We start from the raw sequence: 18,993 nt of genomic DNA on the forward strand, positions 1-18,993 counted from the left end.
TTCTTCAGTCATGGCCTGCTATGTAAAGCCACCACTTCCGTTTAAGTGTTTGATTAGCGTTGATTGGCATTAGTTCTCCATTTATACAGTAATGAATGAGGTACGTGTATGTTGGGGCAGGAGGGAAACATACTTATGAATCAGATCCAGAGGTGTGTGAGCTAGTTTTCCCACCGTTACCCCACATCTCATTTCCATCACTTTAATTCACAATGAACTGATGAAGCTGTGCACGGCACTCCACAGCCTTCCAGAGAACTCTATCCAAGCGGATCTATCATCTGCCTTGTCAACACAAAACTGCTTCTTAATGAACCTGAGCTAATGCAGCTCTTACCCAAGTTGAACCTACTTGCCAACTTTTCAAGGGGAACCGCAAGGAAAACTCACACCGCAAACAAGCAGAGCAGCACGAGGCCAGCGGAGAAGAAACAGGCCTCTGATACGGTCTTACCCGGATGAAGGCCCCTCATTGAGAAAAAGACAAGTAACAATAAATTATATTCATACTGGAGCAAATCCCAGAATCTTCCGCTGTGAATATCACCTTTCAATATTAACCTCTTGGTGACGAAGCCGCTCTATTAATAACAGAAATCCATCAGTGACCAAGATTCAATCTATGAGGGACACTTGGGAGCGTGGTTGCCTGCGGCCTGTTAGCGTGTATTCCCACAGGTAGCTTGAAAAATATTCTGATCTAAGTCAGCCAGGTTTCTCTGTCAGTCCTTAAATCAGTGGAAACATTTCACTGCAACACAAAGACAGGAAGAAAACTAAAACTTAGAGCAGCTTTTTTTGTTGTTTTTTAAGGAAGTAAAGAATGGAGCATGCTCAAAAAGGAAATGAAGCATTCATTATATTGTGTTTTTGTTTTGAAGTACAGAGGAACTGTAATAACCCTAACCAGGCCTTCTCCCACCTCCAAAAGGCTTCAGGCAGGTTAACTACACTAACGCTGAGCCAGCGCAACATACTTTTGGATTCCTGCCTCCTTACTTTGAACTGCATCTTTGCAAGGCCACATTACAGAAGCTATTTTTGCTAAACACCTGAAGTAAATGTACATTAATTTTCTGTAGCATTCAGTTTGTTGACCTTGGATAGCGTCTACGACAGCATAACAAAAGATTTGTTCATCTTTATGGCACTTCTACAAAACTCATAGCCATCAACAGTAGGGAAAATGTGAGCAGGCCATTGTGCTTCTCCTGTGCTGGTTGAAAAGTTGTAAATCTGATGTCAGTGACAGATATTTAGCTATGCTAGCCAGATGTTGGGTCCTGAGTCAGCACTGAAATATCCACAGATATTCTTGCTGGCAGGAGGATGAACTGATAGAACTCTCTGTAATTCCCTGACCCTTGGGTCCAGTGCCACAAGGTCGTTTGCCTTGAACAGCTGCATTTCCAGTGATTTTAAATGTGGTTTCACAGGGGAAACCAAGAACCAGTGTGCCCATGAGAAAGTGACAGAAACACCAAATCAAACCACTTGGAAACCAAAAATTCAGCAACTTAATATTTTAGGTTAGGGCAGAGGCAGGCAACCTATGGCTTGCGAACCACGGATTAGATTTATGGGTAACTGTAACACTATTAATACATGTACTATATGTATTAATTTATCATCTCCCAACTACATCGGTCATCTACCTATCTGTCCCCGTCACCCCCTGCCACCTGCGTGTGCTGCTCGTTTTTTTCCGTTGTTTGGTAGGAGGAGCTAAAATGGCTCTTTTGATGTTGAAGGTTGCCGACGCCTGGACTAGGGAATGATAGGCAGTGGATCAAACCACTTTGAGACGCAATGCTTTGGTGCTTTTGTCGTCGCATGGCAGCTCCGGTCCCCATTACACTCTGTTCAAATAGTAGTGTTCATGTTGCCATTTGTTTTCCTCTTTTGTGGAATTTGAGCGTGCTAGTGAGTCAGCCAATGCAGAACTGAGACAATTGCATAAAAGGCTAAAGGGAAATATTGTGCACTATTATAAGTGGCAGTGGTAGGAAGCTAACATTAGCATGTTTTGCACCATAGTACGGTGATGCACACTGCTAACAATGCACTGTCAAAACTGTGAATCTCAAGTTTTTTTTCATTTTGTTTTCTTTGTTCTGTTTAAAATGTACGTTAAGAGGTTAATAGTGCATTAAAACAGGCTTTTGTTATTCGGCCTGTTGAAACCCATTTTAATACATGCGACACTCTTTTGAGTATAATTATTATTTATGTGGATATAAGACATCAGAAGCATTCATTTCTTTGATTAAGTTTTTTTTGTGATAATTATTACTAAAAATGTAAACAGTTTTTGATCACAAGACTTCTTCAGTCTCAGCCGACTGCAGGTTTCCCCAACCTTATAAACAGTACATGTGCATAATGACCAAAACTAGCACCACTGAAAAGTGCTAGTTTATAAGGTTAGGGAAGATGACTGATGAAGGTCGCTTCAGGGACTGAAAAGTGAAGCAAATACAGAAGACTGCTCAGGTTGCAAGAAGCCACAGCCTCTCACATGTTCTTGGTGAGTTATCGGTCTTAGTGGCTAGTTTCAAGTTTTACTGGCTAGAACGTGGGGCTCATTTTGTAGACAGTGGTCCCTATTAGATTAAAAATGGAGGGTAAAGCAGAGTACGCTTTGGTACAGACCTACCTCGTCACTGATCAGCGATGTTCCATCACTACAGAACACTGGCCAGGGTGGGAGTTTGGGAAAAGTGCAGTAGCCCCATCACATATGTTCACACTTAGAGTTACAATATGGAGAAACAAATATGTAATGACACCAACACCCTACACATAATTCAAAATGAGCAATAATCCAGGGGTGGATTTGTCTCTTTATTGCTTTGTTTTTCAAAATAAACGTGTGATAGGAACTCATGTTTGTTTTGGAAACTGGGAGTTCCAACTTGCAATGTTGCTGGAGTGTTGCACAGGGGAAGCCTCAGCAAATTACATTTCTACTTTAATGTCTTAAAATCTTATGTGACCAACAAATCACATCAGTCTGTGTCATCACACTGAGCTGCCTCGTCTGGTGATAGAACCTCACTTTCTCATTCAAACGACAGAGCTGCCAGGCTAAGGGTAGTCTACCCCAGCTTTTTGTTTGTTTTTATATTTGACAGATCCCACTTCCAAAAAGCTCTCACAGTCGATCAGTCAATGTGTCTCGAGTTTCAGGTCCTGACAATATTTTCACATTCCTTTCGAGTGAATCACTGCAGCTTTTTCCTTGAGCTCAGGCTGTTTATCAACGGCCCTGCAGCGACATTATGCTTTATTTACAACATACAGCAAACAAAACCTACTTTGTCAAAATCTTACATCAGAACAACAATTTTTTTTTTTTCTTACAACTTTATTAGGAAACATTACACAGGATAATAACATTTTTTTCACAGAAAATGCCTTAAGATTTCCAAATGTCTTTTACAAAATGTTCTTCAGCTCATTCGCTTTTGTTCCACAAGTTGCAACATCATAGCATGAGGGAAACCACGTGGGAATTGTGCTCATTTGTTTGGACAACTTCTGCACCCATAACATATGGGTTCACTCCCTCTCAGTGTGTGTGTGTGTGTGTGTGTGTGTGTGTGTGTGTGTGTGTGTGTGTGTGTGTGTGTGAGGCTGTGTGTGTGCATGTGAGTCACCAGAAGTGCCTGATGGAAGAAGAAACCGATTACAGACCGAGCAGTGACTATTGCCTCACTCTTCTTTAATGGGTCGGATAAGTTTTTCCGAGAAGATCCCGGAGTGATTTTCTAGATCCTGGTGCTCGTTCCAGCTCTGCTCCCTGACCCCCCTCACCACACCTTCCTCCTGCAAGACACAGTAAACACATGTGAGGACTCAGGGAAACAAATCCACCCTCTGATTAGATACTCGGTACATGACAGTAAGATTTACTAACAGGGTGAAATGGTGCTTCTGAATTCATTTCCACACTGTATACACAGTGACTGGGAGACCAGTCCGTGAAAGTAAACTCAAACTCACCCATGACCAGAACAGGAGTGTGAAAAGTCGCTAGATAAGCTCGAAATGGAAATTGAAAAATGATTTAAAATTATGAACAACTTAGAAGGTTAACAGTTGTCATCTATGGGAAGCCAAATGTGCATTTCCATCTGTTTTTCTGGACTCGTTGAATGCCATTGTTATTTAAATATCCCGATCAGAGCAGCGCTTAATATGAATTAATTCTGTGTTTTCTGGAAAATAGGCCTGTGCTTCTCCTGTGTACATTGTTTTGTTTTGTTGTTGTTTTTTTAATCATTGTAAGTAATCTTTTTCCTCACAGGCCACACATCTGATTACAGAGTCCATTCATGCATTTTGTACCATCCGGGTCTGGGTCATGGGGCAGCATAAGCAGACATTCCTAGACCTTCCTTGATCCCAAGGCAATCTTTCCGGTATGTCCTGGGTGGACATATCTGAAACGCCTCATCTAGGAGGTGGACAGGATGCATCGCTGTCAGATGACCCAACCACCTCGACTAGCTCCTTTAATGCCTGGAATCAGTGACACTAGTCTGAGCCGCTCCTTAATAACAGAGGTCTGGGTGAGCCCAGACATCATTCAGACACGGCTCATTTCTGCCACGTGTCTTACTTGTTTTCTTTCAGTTACTACTCGCAGCCATAGGTGAAAGCAGAAATGTAAACGGAACGTACAAAAATGTACAAGCACCGAACTGGAAGAACACAAGTATCCCCACCCCTGTACTGTACATTGCCTCTCACTCAGAGCAGCTCCAGAGGGGAAGCAGAGCCTCTCACACTAGTTTGTGAAGTTTCATGTCTCTTTGACCAGATTTGGCAACCAGGGATCAGACCATTAAGGTCTCTTCATCTTACAGCTGCTCAATCCAATTTTTGTTACGGCTGTAACAAAAAGCTAAAGCTCTCTCAAATCCCATGCTTCCAACACCTTGTCATTTTAGTGCACAAGTACATTCACAGTATTGTTTATCCCACCATTTAGTGCAGAAGAGTTAAATGTGGAACACTGTGCATGCCTTGCCCTCAATAGTGGCAACAACTGGCTTTGTAATAGAAACAAATAAGATTTAGCATCCATGATGATGCTAACTCTAATTGGCTAAAAGCAGATTTTTTGTTGTGGGCTTGTTTATTGTAGTGAATGTTAAAATATCACCTTGTCATTTTAGTGCACATTCACAGTATTGTTTATGCTACCATTTAGCGCAAAAAAGTTAAGTTAGGGTTAGGGTCATCCTCACTACTGAAGAATTTGGTACTTTGTGTTATCAGAGGAGCAAAATGATGCAAAAGTTCATAAACATGCAATAGGTAGAACAACAGCAGTGAAATTTTGCCGTGTTGTCATTTGATGTACATCCATAATGCGTAATGTGCCATTTCAGACACTCTGCTGTAGATATTCAGAATACTGAACATTGTCTACTACATTAAACTACAGTGTAGTGTAAACTGCAGTGCATTTTGGTTTGATTATAGATTCTGACGACTATTCCAAGTTGATCAACACAGCAAACTTAGTTGTACAAACTATCTGCAAACAACTGGACTGTTTTGATTTGCTGGTGGGTTGAAATATGCAGGCATGTGATAAAATGCACATTAGCAAGTGCCTCCACAGAAAGGCCAGAAACAAACACAGTGGCCTAAATGACATGTCCAGGTCCAGAATGTACAGGATGTGTGCAATCTCTAGAGTGCAATGGGAAGTAAGATATGATTTACAAGTACACACTACACAAACACACCTGTTGAGTGTCAGCAAGAACCATGATGACGTCTCCCTCTTCAAACTGGAGCAGGCCTTCTTCAGATGCTGCGTGGCTCTCTAGTGCCACCCCCTGGTGTAAAACAAAGCTGTTTTATTCCACATTACCACACGGCTGTGACATTTAAAGGCTTAGTTCACACAAATTATTAAGACTTTCCAGGTTATTTTAGGGGGACTATACTGTTATAGAAATGTCAGCTGTAGCTGCTTTAAGATAAAGGGTGTACCTTATAGAGGAAGCCTGGTGGACTGGAGGAACCCGATTCATCTCCTGACTCTAACCCTTCGTCCAAATCCTCCTGCTCCTTAGCAGGTAAGAGGGGGCTTTCATTGGAGCGGAAGGATACACGAGGGGCTGGAACTGGTGCTGGTTTGGTACTGGCTTCCTCTGATGTTGGATCGCTCTCGGCCTCCTCATGTGGGGCATCGCCACCAGCAGAATCCGAGGGATCAGTGACCTCCTGGCTTGCTGCTGCCTCTGACTTTGGTTCTCCCTCCTTGCCGTCTTCCGCCTGGCTTTCAGCGGGCTCCCACGCAGCTGCTGCCTCTGGATTTTGACTGCTCGTGTCGCTCCTGTCGCTGTTGTCATTGTCACATAGCGACTGCCTCTTGGGTGAGCCGGTGCCACTTGAGCTTAGATCGGAATCTGATGAGCTAACACTTTTCGAAGGGACACTGCTCTCTTCTGCTGGGATGCTTTCTTCAGCAATGCTTTGAGTCTTTGGGACAGGGGAAGAGGGTGCAGCATCTTTGCCGTTTTGGGAATGCACGGAGACGTGGTCAGCTGGGAAAGCGGTGTTGCAGGGTATGGGATTGGATATAACCAGGGATTTTCTCTTCTTTGACTTGCTGCTTGTGCTATTTAAAGAACAAAAGCACATTATTTGTGGCCGAGTTATCATTAATACCCCAGCATACAGGAAAGAAAAAAATAAGTGTCTAAAAGTAGCAGAACCTTTCTATTTAAAGATCTAGAATTTTCAGTGAGATGAGTTGAACTTTGTTGCAAGTATCAGTTTGCTATTCTTGATGCTGAAGCAAACTCCCCGACATTTGCCAAGTGTGGGTTCCTCCCATCTACAAGTTACATTTGTATCCAATGTTGCACTGAATTCGGTGAGGAATGCAGGCAAAAATCAACAGACAACAGTCCTACATAGTGTTTTCAGCCAACCTCAGTACTTGTAGAGTTCCGTTTTAGGTTATTTTCCTGTTAAAGGAGCAATGACCTGCAATTGCAACAGAGCTCTCGAACACTCTTGACAAATTTTTTTTGCCTCAAAACGCCTTTATAATTTGATCTAATTCAACTAATACTGCACAGAATCAAGCAGACACATCTGGGCCTATAGTATACCTGACATTTAGCCCTAATGCGAATGAGCTGTGGCTAAGATGAGGAAGCCACACTTATCCTGTGTCAGCAGCACCGTGAGAGAGAGCCAAAAGTACATCAAAGAAAAGTGAAAAGCATGGGCCAAATATTATTGCATAACATATCTTAGACTCCTCTGTGTTTCATAGTGAAAGATTTTTACTCGTAATACCTAACATGACTCACTAAAAAGCTTTAAATGGTTTAATCGAAGGTGCAAATCTGTTGTTTTCCCCCCATACAAAAATAATTAATAAACCAAAGCAGTACTATACATTCTGAAGCCTGTGGTTGACACACTGTAGAAATACTTTAGGATACTTTTGGGATTTTTGAGATTCTCAAAATGCTTTTAATTAATTTTTTTTTGTCTTTAATTTAAATGATGGTAGTTTTCACGCTGAAAAAGCAAGGTCTTCTGGCTTAATGAAGAGCTAAAATGGATCCCGATCATCCCCCTCTACAAAGTTTCATTGTCTACAACAGGGGTAGTGAACTCCAGGCCTCAAGGGCCGGTGTCCCGCAGGTTTTAGATCTCACCCTGGGTCAACACATCTGAATCAAATGATTAGTTCATTACCACGCCTCTGGAGAACTTCAGGACACGTCGAGGAGGTAATTTAGCCATTTAAATCAGCTGTGCTGGATCAAGGACACATCTAAAACCTGCAGGACTCCGGCCCTTGAGGCCTGGAGTTCCCCCACCCTCGGTTCCTACAAGATAGGAAGCACTGAAAATGAATGCTAGTTTAAGATTTTGTTGTTTATTGAGTTACAGCCCATTTAAAGATCCAGTACGGAGGCAAATTGCAACCTGGTTTATGAAAAACACGAAGAACAAACTCCCACAAGCATCAGTACAGGATGCAAGTTAGAAAAAATTGTGGTCAGAGAAAAAAATGTGGTTAGAGTATTTCATTTAATTTGGTTTGATGAAGAACTGAGCAGTCTTATACGAATACAAACACTTTTGTGCCACACCCTTGCATGTCTGTGTGTAATTTATTTCAAAGATAAGACTTTTGCAAGGCTATGTATGCAACACCTTCCACTCAGAAGGCTATGTGGCCATCTTATTGCTTCCGACACTGAAACAAACAACTCTAAAAAACAAGTGTCCACATTTGAGCAACACAGTGACAGCAATGGAAGTCTCTACTATGCACGCAAACCCACATTATTTCCCATTGTTTTCATCTCCTCTCAGCTGTAAGAACCAATTTAGCATCTTTCAGTTATTATTTTGGTTTCACGGGAGGCTATTTTAAGCCTGAGACCGGTGAGAGACAGTTTGTATGCATTTCAAGACAAGACATTTCTTAATGCGCACGCAGCTGCCACAAATGATGCAACACGTGCAGAAGAACACCCTACCTGTTCAGGCCCTTGATGATGAAAGCTTTGCCCGAGTGTTGAGTCTCCAGTTTCTTCATCACATTGTACAGCTCACGGTTCAACTGTAAACACAAGCACACCGTCCACCTTCAATTCACATTACGGGTGAGCGAGTGAGGAAGTTGAAGGCGATGTGTGACGTCTTACCCCGCTCATTTCTTTATAGAAAACATCCCTCAGGTTGGAAATGTTTTCGAAGACCGTCACATAGCAACCTATCCGACTGCACAGACAAAAAGACAAAGTTGATCTTTAAGTTTGTCCACGTGACACTCTTCTTAGCTTCAGTTATATTAGCCGATGTACCTTTAAACATACAAGCCAACAAAGTACGCTATGTAAAAATATTGGTCCACGTCTCTCTTTGAATTCAGCTGTTTTCAGTCTCTTTGCCACATGTGTATAAAATCAAGCACCTAGCTATGCAGTCTACCCTTTATAAACATTTGTGAAATAATGGGTTGTTCTAAAAAGTTCACTGAATGCCAGTGTGGTACCGTAACAGGATGCTACCATTGCAAAAAGTCCATTTGTGAAATGTCTTCCCTCCTAGATATTCCACAATCAAGTAGTATTATTGCAAAGTGGAAGCCTTTAGGAATCACCGCAACTCAGCCACCAAGTGGTAAACCACATGAAGTATTAACATCAGCACAAAAACTCCACACTGGGAGTTTCATGGCATGGGTTTCCACGGCCGAGCAGCTCCTGTAGGTGTAACGTGAAGGTGACCCGGGACTTGTCAATATAGTGTATATCCTGTCATCTCAACTTTGTATCTAATACAAACATAAAAGCTCCCAAAATAATAAAAATCTGTATAAATTTAATCTGAAAGGTGATTTCATATAAGAATGGTCTAAATATGTAAGTCTTAAAAACCTACATCCATATTCTACTTTTATTTATCCACTCATGATCCAGATTCCACTGAGCTAGTTCTGTCTACTTGCTGCTGACGGTGAAACATACCTCTGATAGAGAACAGGCAGCTCCTCGCGCAGCTCGTTATTTATTTCTTCAAAGACATTCTGAGCTTTGTTGAATTCCTCTTCTGCCTGTTAAGGAGGATTTAAAAGAAGAAAATAGAGTCAAGATCAGACGTCTTTATCAGCCGGCACTCTGTGCCGCGCAGGCTTTAATAGTTATGCTACCTTGGCTATTTTAGCTTCATCCTTTTTCTTTGCACCCTGCAGCGCTTCCAGGTGGTGTCGTGCTGAGTCATAGTCCACCAGTTTCCGTCCCCGCTTGGCAACTCGTTCCTGAAAAACAGTTTTTTCAAAGTGAACATTGAAATTCAAACAGCTCTTAGCATTTGAGAGACCACAGTAGCTGTTTAGCAGGACTCATTTGAGCGTCGGCTTACCTTGACTTCAGGAAACTGGCTTGTATAGTTCTCCATGGTGCGGACAAGCTGGTCATTTATCTTCTCTTCATAGTCGTTCCACAGCAAGTCTTCACTCTAAGAAACACAGATGGTGCCACATTAGTGCAATGGGAACAGGAGTTTTTAACTGTAAGCCACAAATAGGCAAGAATACAAACAGTGTTGCACATTATGGAAAGCTTCAGTCACAGTATGTCCAATGTGACAGCTGACTTGCTAATGGAAACCGTCCCATCCACAAAAGGCCATCGCTTTATAGTTGACAGTTAGTCAACAGTGGACATTCCAGGCTTTGGTGGGTAATTTAACCCAGTACTCGGCCAATGCTCTCCATCCATTGTCATTTCATCCTTACAAAGATATTTTCATTGACGTTTCATGGTCTGTGTTTAACATATTGCTGCTAGCCTAGCATTAGTCTAATTTTAAATGTCTCATATAAATATTTAAGACAACTAGAAAAATTTGCATTTCCTCCAAAAATGCTGTGTGAATGCTGTACGGCTGAAGCTGTCTGCTGAAAATAGCTGAAAAAGCTGAAAAGTTGCAAAAATTGTACTAACTTTGCAGAAGCATAACAACTTAGCAAAAATGTAATTACTTCGCAGAACTGCAATAACTCAGAAGAAACATAATACTTGGCAGAAATACTATAACATAGCAGAACTTGGCAGAAATATTGTAACTTAGCACAAACATGACAACTTCTCAGGAATACAAGAATTTAGGAGAATTACTATATTTAGCCAAAATACTATAACATAAAAGAAATACTATGATTTAGGAGAAATAATATAATATAATATAATATAATATAATATAATATCTGTATTAAATGGGTATAACTTGACTATTTGACTCTGGATGAAGGTACTTTTAGCTGCTCCTTTATTTTCCATGAGGTCACCACAGCAAATAGAACCACATGTTTGATTTGGCACAAATTTTACACTGGATACCCGTCCTTACTCACACTCCCATTTATCTGGGCTTGGGATCAGCACTAACAGTACTCTAGCTTGTGACCCGTTCCCTTCTCCTCCCAGAACCAGGGATATTTCGTTTGTAAGGTGAATTTCTTTACAACTACATCACAGCATAGTTAAGTTCAGCTGTGCAGTGGCAGATATACCTGCTCACTGTAGCAACAATGTAAGTAAGCATAATTATTGAATTTCAGACTAACCGTTTGTTTTAGCCAGAGACTCTGTGTCAACTCTCTGCATTGAGCAGCTGGCGAGAATTGCTTCTAGAAGGACTTTGGAATTAAGCAGCTCAAGACAGAAAGATAATATCCAAACTCTCCTCAACTCGTGAGTTGCTGGACATCACACCAGAGAGTGAACTTGCATTTAAATGTGGGCATTTGTTAGTACATGCATGAAGGTTGCATGAAGGTCACTAATATTTTAAAGAAGTGTGTGATTCCAGCCAGTGAAACATATTGATGACATAATCCACAGTAGTCCTAAGTAAAAAAATGTATCAGTAGGATTCAGTTTAATTCTATTGTATTTTTAAATCGCCAAATCACAGTCAACATCACCTAAATCAACAATCACCTCAAGGTGCTTTAAACTGTAAGCTAAAGACCCCACAATAATGCACAGCAAACTTCAACTATCAGATGACCCCCAGTCAGCAAGCTCTTAGCGCCAGTGGGAAGGAAAAACTCCCTTTTAACAGGAAGAAACCTCTGCCAGGCCATCTGCCATGACTGGTTGAGGGGGAGGATCTAACTACAGGAAAGACATCAGCCAGTGTAAGTGTCCTAAACTAGCATTCTTTAATAATGGCCAGCAGGGGGAAAATCCTTTATAGTCTGGTTGTATAGAAATCTATGGAAAAATGAGCCTTCTTCTCAATTAATCCATGCCCTCAGTAAACAATTTTTGGACCAGTTTATTGCCCCATTTGCTAGTTTGTAGTCATGGTGAAGACAAATAATGCCCAAATTGTAAATTAGAGTTACTAGATTGACGATAAAGAAGGGCTGGCCTAACTTGTGACTGATAAGTCCTCAAACAGTCAGATCCCAACCTGTGCTTGTGGCATTTAGTTACCAAAAAACGGGGGGGGGGGGGACCCAACCAAAATAGGACTTCCCAAACAAAACGGTGGCTGCATCCAACTTTATATCCAGTTTGTGGCTAAAGCACATTCACAAAAAACACATCAGAATCCTACTTCTGTTATAACAGCGAGATCTTTCACTCCATCCCAGTCTGATTCATAGATGTCTCTCAGTGTCTGGGATAGCCGCTTAGATGTTTCATGGATGCCTGTAAAAAGGAAGAAAAAAAGAAATCTTAAAATGTAGTCATGACTCCATGGAAATAAACCCATCTACCTTCTTGCAGCACAAACGGCTCCATGGTGGTATTGTTTTTAAGGTTTCTGGTGCTGCTGCTGCACCCACATTACAAAGGCCAAAACAACACTAGTTTCCTGACTGGAACTCACAATGCAGGCGCAAAAGCTGACAACATGAAAAACAACGGTTTCTCATACATGACTCACAAACGCAATGCTGCGTCTGCTATTTTTTTTAAGGCGGGATCAGGGATCCTTACAACTTGGTAACGCAGACAGGATTGCAAAAGTCTCACACAAAAAAAATAGAAGAACTTCACTTCCCTAGTTTTCAACTTCTCCCCTCAGTAAGACTGGGGATTCAATCCATGCTTTCCAAACCCACCTTTCACTGCTGCATAGTAGGCTTTGACATCTTTAAACAACCTGCTTCCGTCAATCTGCGTGCAGGAAGAAAGGAGAAAAGTTCAATTCAGTGACGCCCAGTAACAGTTGGACAATATAAGAAAATGGTGCTGCATCATTTCCTTGACATCAGTGTGCTTCAGCTGGACTGCAGGCTGTTAGAGTTTGCTGTGGAACTCTCTCTGCATCAGTTTGCTTGAGATCGCAGCTCCTTGCAGTCTCACCACAACTTGGAGTTTAAATTAAATAACAATCACAATATCTTATGTGGTTTTTGTGAAGTGAAAGCAGCATGGAGTGTCAGTGGGTAGACTTCCTTCCTGTTGCTCTTCGGCAACTTCCCTGCAGTATGTAGTGTAGTTGTTTGCCACTCGGTGAACTTAAAAACTGAGCAACAGAAGCCTAACGGCGGCAGCGATTACAGCATTAATACAGTAACATGGAATACAGATCATACCAGTGCGCAACAATAAATGAAGGCATTTTGTTGCTTTTAAAATGAAAGTGGTTTTACTTCCTCTTTTCTAAATGTTAAATAGTCTACATTTAGAGCAGTTCAGAAAGGCCAGACTGAGGCAGGCTTTCAGTTCGTCAGCCTGTAAAAACCCTTCTTTAATGTCAGCGTACCCTATGACAGCTCTTTTACAGTTTAGGATAATGCTGCACACAGATCTCTAGGGGAGACATAGTAAGTCGTATTTACACAGAACAGATAAGAAAATAGGCAGGAGCTCCGTCTTGCATTTCCTGTTTTCAAGGCCAGGATGATTGTCTGAACTTGTGAGTTGGCACGTCAGTGCGGGTAAAAAAGACACAAAACACTTTTTGGCCCTGTTGCAATTATGTGAAGAATTTTGGTAAAAAGGGAAACAAATGAGCTTCGAGATTAAAGACGTTAAAGGGTTTTATTAAGGTTTCAGAGCAGAAAGCAGAGGATTACCATTTAGAAACCGTGGTTACGCTGCTAGAGTACCTGCTGTTTGTTGAGGTTCTGGGAACAGAGCTCAAACTGCTCATCTTTGGTTTCCATAGTTTTGCCCAGTTTCTGAAGGACCTGAAAGCATAAAAAAAAAAAAAAAAATCAGATTGAGTAAATTTTAACAATACGCCACGAGAGGTTTCTACCACTAATGACGTGTGCTCATACAGATTAAAGTTAAACTATATCAAAGCCTGCCTACAGATCTTGTGGAGTACATGCAAGTGCAACTAAATAATATCGCCTAAAGTTGGAATTTGAAGAAAGCAAATAGAAAAATTAGGAACTGCAAGTAGTAAGTTCACCAGCCCTCACCTAATTTTACCAATATTTAGCAGGTGTAACACACTTGAATCTCCCACAGAACTGTTGAGTTACTTTATGGGTGACCGTTTGTGTAATTCAGCTCCACCATTTGTAACACTTTTTTTTTTTTTCTAAATAAATGCAATAACATTAAGCCCTAATTCATGGTGTTCTCCTTCACGTGATGTTTTTGCTGATGCTGTATATTAGATCCACAATGATGCGTAGGCAGTCCAACATGTAGTAAAACAGGAATGTAGTAAAAAACATTTCAGCTTGCTCCTCTAGTTATTTAGTAGCCCTGCTTCAAGGGCGCCCACAACAAGAGAGCACCGACATTTCCTCACATTCAAATGGTCTGTTTAGTGCATAGACTGTAAACAAAAAATGGCTCCCATCACATCACCAGTGGTTTACAGACTTTCATTCTGAAAGTTCAAGATTGGCATTTTGGCTGCCGCCAACTTGATGTTTTGAAACGAGACGAGATGAGCTAAGAAACCAAAGGATCCTGAATGCTCATACTGCAGCACCTTGCTAATCACATGGTAGGCCCACCCTAAAATCACATCCTGCATTGTCATCTGTTCTGAACCTAAGAAAGATCGTAATTTACGAGATTAACATCATGCTTTTTTCACCAAGACTTGAAACCAGCATCTGAGTCCAGACGTTTACTGAGGTCACAGACATGTAGAACATGTTCAACATGTCTGATCTGCAACCAGCCATGTTGCCCCCTGACGGCCATTAGAAAGTTTACACCACTTTGTCACCACCTTTAAAATACAATCTATGACCAAATTACATATTTTTTTAACTATGTATTAAACTCTGCCTCCAGCATCTGGCTGCGTAGTACAATCACTGAATGATGAATTTTTGAGGCTCGCATTGAAAAAACTTAAAAATAGGTTTTGCAGACACAGAAAATACAGGCGACTGTTGTTTCTTTAAAGGTTTGTGACCACGACATGCACTGATACACACACTTTCAACATAACAAAATAAACCTGTGTAATGTAAAGTGCATCTATCTGACAGTGGGGATATACTGACCTAACCAGACTAACACTCTACATAGAGCACCATTTACACCCATCCCAAAACTTAACCAGACACACGTGGCTAACTTTTTCTGAGCCCTTCACAGCCCAACGAGTGCAGCTGTTTGAAACCTTTGACTTGAAATCTGCATATAAAAGCTCTCATCATCATGCCCATTCTTTAATTTACCACCACAGAAATCAGAGTCGCCCCAAAACAGCCCTTTAGTGTTCACTGTACCGAAAAAGCAAGCCTTTGTAGCTGCTGTTTTTAGGTGGAGTGGTGAATTCAAGTTTGTTGACCACAAACCGAGAAAGACACAGCTAGTGAGAGGAAGTGCACAGTCAGGAAGTGGCAGCATTTCTGTGTCCGCACACAGCTGCATAGCAGTGAACAACAGCATGCTGCTCAGACAGGGGAAATCTAAGCTACTGTTTTATTAGTGGTAAAGGGGCCAGTTTAGTGAGGTTAACAGTGAACACACACGCATGAACTGGAGTACGTGGCTCAGTCTGGTACAGCACAGTGTGCAGACTGCTTTGAGTCCTGTCTTGTGGTCAGGATCACAGTGCGCAAACGCGTCCAGATTGATTGATGCCCTTATAAACCATGTAACGGTACACAGCTGAAAAGGCAGCAGTGATGAAGTCGAGCAGTTCTCACACACACAAAGAAAAAACACTGATTTCAAAAGTGAAATCGGGGGGGGGGTTAAACCAACCACCCTCCTTAGAAGCGAAATCTGTGGAAGCTACACGCCCTTCAGAAAGCCTGTCATCGTGGGGACACGATGGCAAGGTCTCTCACTTTCTCTCTCTCTCATGCTGGCTTTTCCAGCCCTCAACACTGAGCAGCTTAATAAAACAAGCCCGAGTATGTCCGTCTCGTAGTTTAACAGACCCGTGGCAGTAACTCTCGGGTACTGCCAAGACGTTGCGTGGGGTCAGTGAAACTTTTTTAAAAACTGGATCTCCTCTGGCTTACCTTCTCCTGGGCTCGATTCAAGGACTTCTGGACCCGTTTCGCAAAGATTCCGGCTCCAGCCTGGAGGTTCGGGCCCATCTTATTCTCCGCCATCGTCAGCTGTCGCTCTGTCTCTCGCTCCTCACGGACTGCTGTGCGCTTCCTCAGTGCGATTCAGCTGCGACTTCAGCTGTTGTAGGCGGAGGTGGAGCAACACGAATGTCAAAACACGCGCGCGCAGATACGCAGCCAGAGATCAGTCTGCTCGTCCTGTTGCGACTTGTCCAAGAAATTAGGCCATTTGGAAACGTTCCTGCGTGTTTTCATCTGCTGAACACACGTCACGTAAGAGTTGAGAAATCCACTCCTGCACCTGCGGCCAGGTAAACTCTTCCAGCAAAAACTCACCTGAAAATTATGTGCGTAAATTACGCTTCTGTGGTGCAGCGCAGCTGATTCAGCGACGTGACGTAGGCTGGCAGGGTGAGGGTTAGCAGCAGAGGATGCTGCAAAAAACTTTTTTATTTTTTCAAAGAGAATTACACAAGACCTCACGTATCAACCTTTCATATTATATATATATGCCTGACCGGAGATTTCTTTACGGTCGAATATTGTTATTCATAAATAAGGGAATACTCGGATCTGTATGCTTACTGGCCACTTCATTAGGTACTTTTTAGAATTATTTGAACATTATAAAAAGTTAATGGTGAACTGAACATTTGAGGTTGGTGGTTCGATTCCACCGGAGTATGAATGTGTGTGAATGTTAGTAAGCACTATAAAGCATAGAAGACAGTGCTTGTGTGAATGAGTGAATGTGGGATGTTGTATAAACTGCTTTGATACTCCGGGAGAGTAGGAAAAACGCTATATAAGAAACAGTCCATTACCATTTAGCTGTTCAATCACATGTTCAATCACTTAAATAGCCTTTCTTGCCCATCAAGAACGGGCAAGAAAGGCTATTTAAGTGACTTTGAATATGCCGTGGTTGTTGGTGACCAGACGGGCTTGTTTGAGTATTTCAGAAACTGCTGATCTACTCAGATTTTCCAACACCACCATCTCCACGGTTTGAAGAAGATATTTAGTGAGCAGCAGTTATCTGGGCAAAAGCTGATGTTGATGTCACAGGAGAATGACTAGACAGCTTGGAGCTGATAGGAAGACAACAGTGACTCATACAACCACTCGTTACAACCAAGGTATGCAGAAGAGCATCTCTGGTCAAACCTTGAAGCAGATGGTCTACAGCAGCAGAAGACTACACCGCATGTCACTCCTGTCAGCTAAGAAGTTCATACAGGCTCACTGAAACTGGATAATAGAAGATTGGAAATACAATCTCGAGTCTCGGTACATACATTCGGAACATGGTAGGGTCAGAATTTGGCGTAAACAACATAAATGCATGATTTCATCCTGCTTTCTATCAACAGTTCAGTACACTGGTGATCTAATGGTGTGGAGGATGTTTTCTTGGCACACTTTGGGCCCCTTAGTACCAACTAAACATCATTTAAATGCTGAGTATTGTTGCTGACCACATATGTCCCTTTATGGTCCCTTTATATCACAGTGTACCCATCTTCTGACATGGCACAAAGCTCAGATCATCTGACACTGGTTTCTTATACATAACAATGAGTACGCTGTACTCAAATAGCCTCCACTGTCACCAGATTTTAATCCAATAGTGCACCCCTGAGATGTGGGGAAATAAGAGAGTTGCATCATGGATGTGCAGCAACTGTGTGATGCTATCATTATGGTTCAAAATCTCCGGGGAGTGTTTCCAGCACTTTGTTGAATTTATTAAATGGCAGTATGTAGTTTGAAAGAGTCATCTGTGATCTTTAAACCACAAGGCAAACTACGTATCTAGCCACATATATAAAGTGTGATTAGGTGGAACTGCAATGTCTATCTTGGCCACTGTATTCAAGATGGTGAGTCAACATGGCAGCTTACACAAACTGGCGCCTGCTCCTATGTATTTTTAAGATGTAATTACACACTAATCAGTGTGTCAAAATTGTACAACATAATCAATGTACAATGTTTTTAAATAACCTAATAAAAAATGTATTGCTTCCTTAAGAGCACAGCAGTTACTTAAAAGTTATTTAAAACAACAAGGTTATATCCATTTAAAAGAAAACGTCACTAACACCAGCTAACAGCAGCGCTCCCCAGCAGCAAGCTTCATGGACCATCTCCAGTCAGACTCTCTCACAAAGTTTTACAGCCTCCTCCAGAGTAAATAAACACTGACACATATTGACACATGAGGTAAGCTTCCCGACAGCCTACACTCCCTACAGATGAATGGTTGCCAGAGCTTTTTGTCCTACAGTGGCTACTGTAGCTAGGACTAAGGTATAATTGCCATATTGGTTGCTTTGCTCAACACCCAGGACAGGGGGCACACAGCTAGCATAAAAACACCATGGTGCGCTTGAATTGGGAGTGATAAAACAGAATTCAGCTGCAATCTGCTGACATCTAGTGGTGATATTTTAGACATTGTAACTTTAAATCTTTTTAAAATGACAATACTTTGAATAATTTCCATAATTACATGTTTCACCAGCTGGTGTTTTCAAATTTCTACTTAAATGCAAATAAGTTGTTCAGTTTTCACAAACCTCTTTGTTATTGACTTACACATAATGCAGTGAAAAAATATTCATCTCCTTCCTTTTTTGCATATTTGTCACACTTACATGCTTCAGATTATCAAAAAATTTTTAAGATTAGACAAAGATAAAACAAGTTAAAATACAGTTCTTAAATGATTTTATTTATTAAGGGGGAAAAGTTATCCAAACTTACCTGATCCTATGGGAAAAAGTAAATCCTCCTAAATGTAATGACTGGCTTGAAGTCCAATAAAGTTTTTGCATTAACTGGCAATTAGCTGTTCACATCACTCTTTTTTGCAGAATTGGTTTCAGCCACATTTGAGATTTTGCAAGGATGAACGGTCTGTTTAAGTTCATGGCAAAGCATCTCAGTCAGATTTATATTTA

At 41.5% G+C, this 18,993-nt stretch overlaps 1 protein-coding gene across 1 annotated transcript; it reads right to left on the reverse strand.

Moving 5' to 3' along the window:
* Window positions 1-3,234: 3,234 nt before the first annotated feature.
* bin2b (bridging integrator 2b) lies at window positions 3,235-16,314 on the reverse strand. Its single transcript, XM_031748479.2, has 12 exons — window positions 15,977-16,314; window positions 13,634-13,714; window positions 12,641-12,695; window positions 12,130-12,224; window positions 9,922-10,017; window positions 9,710-9,817; window positions 9,528-9,613; window positions 8,703-8,778; window positions 8,535-8,617; window positions 6,013-6,643; window positions 5,763-5,855; window positions 3,235-3,828 (listed from the first exon to the last, which is right to left on the reverse strand). The coding sequence occupies exons 1-12, from the start codon at window positions 16,067-16,069 to the stop codon at window positions 3,715-3,717; spliced, it is 1,611 nt and encodes a 536-aa protein (XP_031604339.1). The 5' UTR covers window positions 16,070-16,314; the 3' UTR covers window positions 3,235-3,714.
* Between the last annotated feature and the right edge of the window lie 2,679 nt (window positions 16,315-18,993).

This window comes from Oreochromis aureus, linkage group 5 (assembly GCF_013358895.1).
Source record: "Oreochromis aureus strain Israel breed Guangdong linkage group 5, ZZ_aureus, whole genome shotgun sequence".
Classification (NCBI taxonomy): domain Eukaryota; kingdom Metazoa; phylum Chordata; class Actinopteri; order Cichliformes; family Cichlidae; genus Oreochromis; species Oreochromis aureus.

What these genes read in the sequence shown, in the direction of transcription:
- bin2b (XM_031748479.2), bottom strand. Translation starts at nt 16,069, where the DNA reads ATGGCGGAGAATAAGATGGGCCCGAACCTCCAGGCTGGAGCCGGAATC. An exon ending in AGAACCTCAACAAACAGCAG is followed by an intron (nt 12,696 to 13,633) that starts GTACTCTAGCAG and finishes TCCTGCACGCAG; the next exon opens with ATTGACGGAAGCAGGTTGTT. An exon ending in ATCATCAAGGGCCTGAACAG is followed by an intron (nt 6,644 to 8,534) that starts GTAGGGTGTTCT and finishes TTCTTTAAATAG; the next exon opens with CACAAGCAGCAAGTCAAAGA.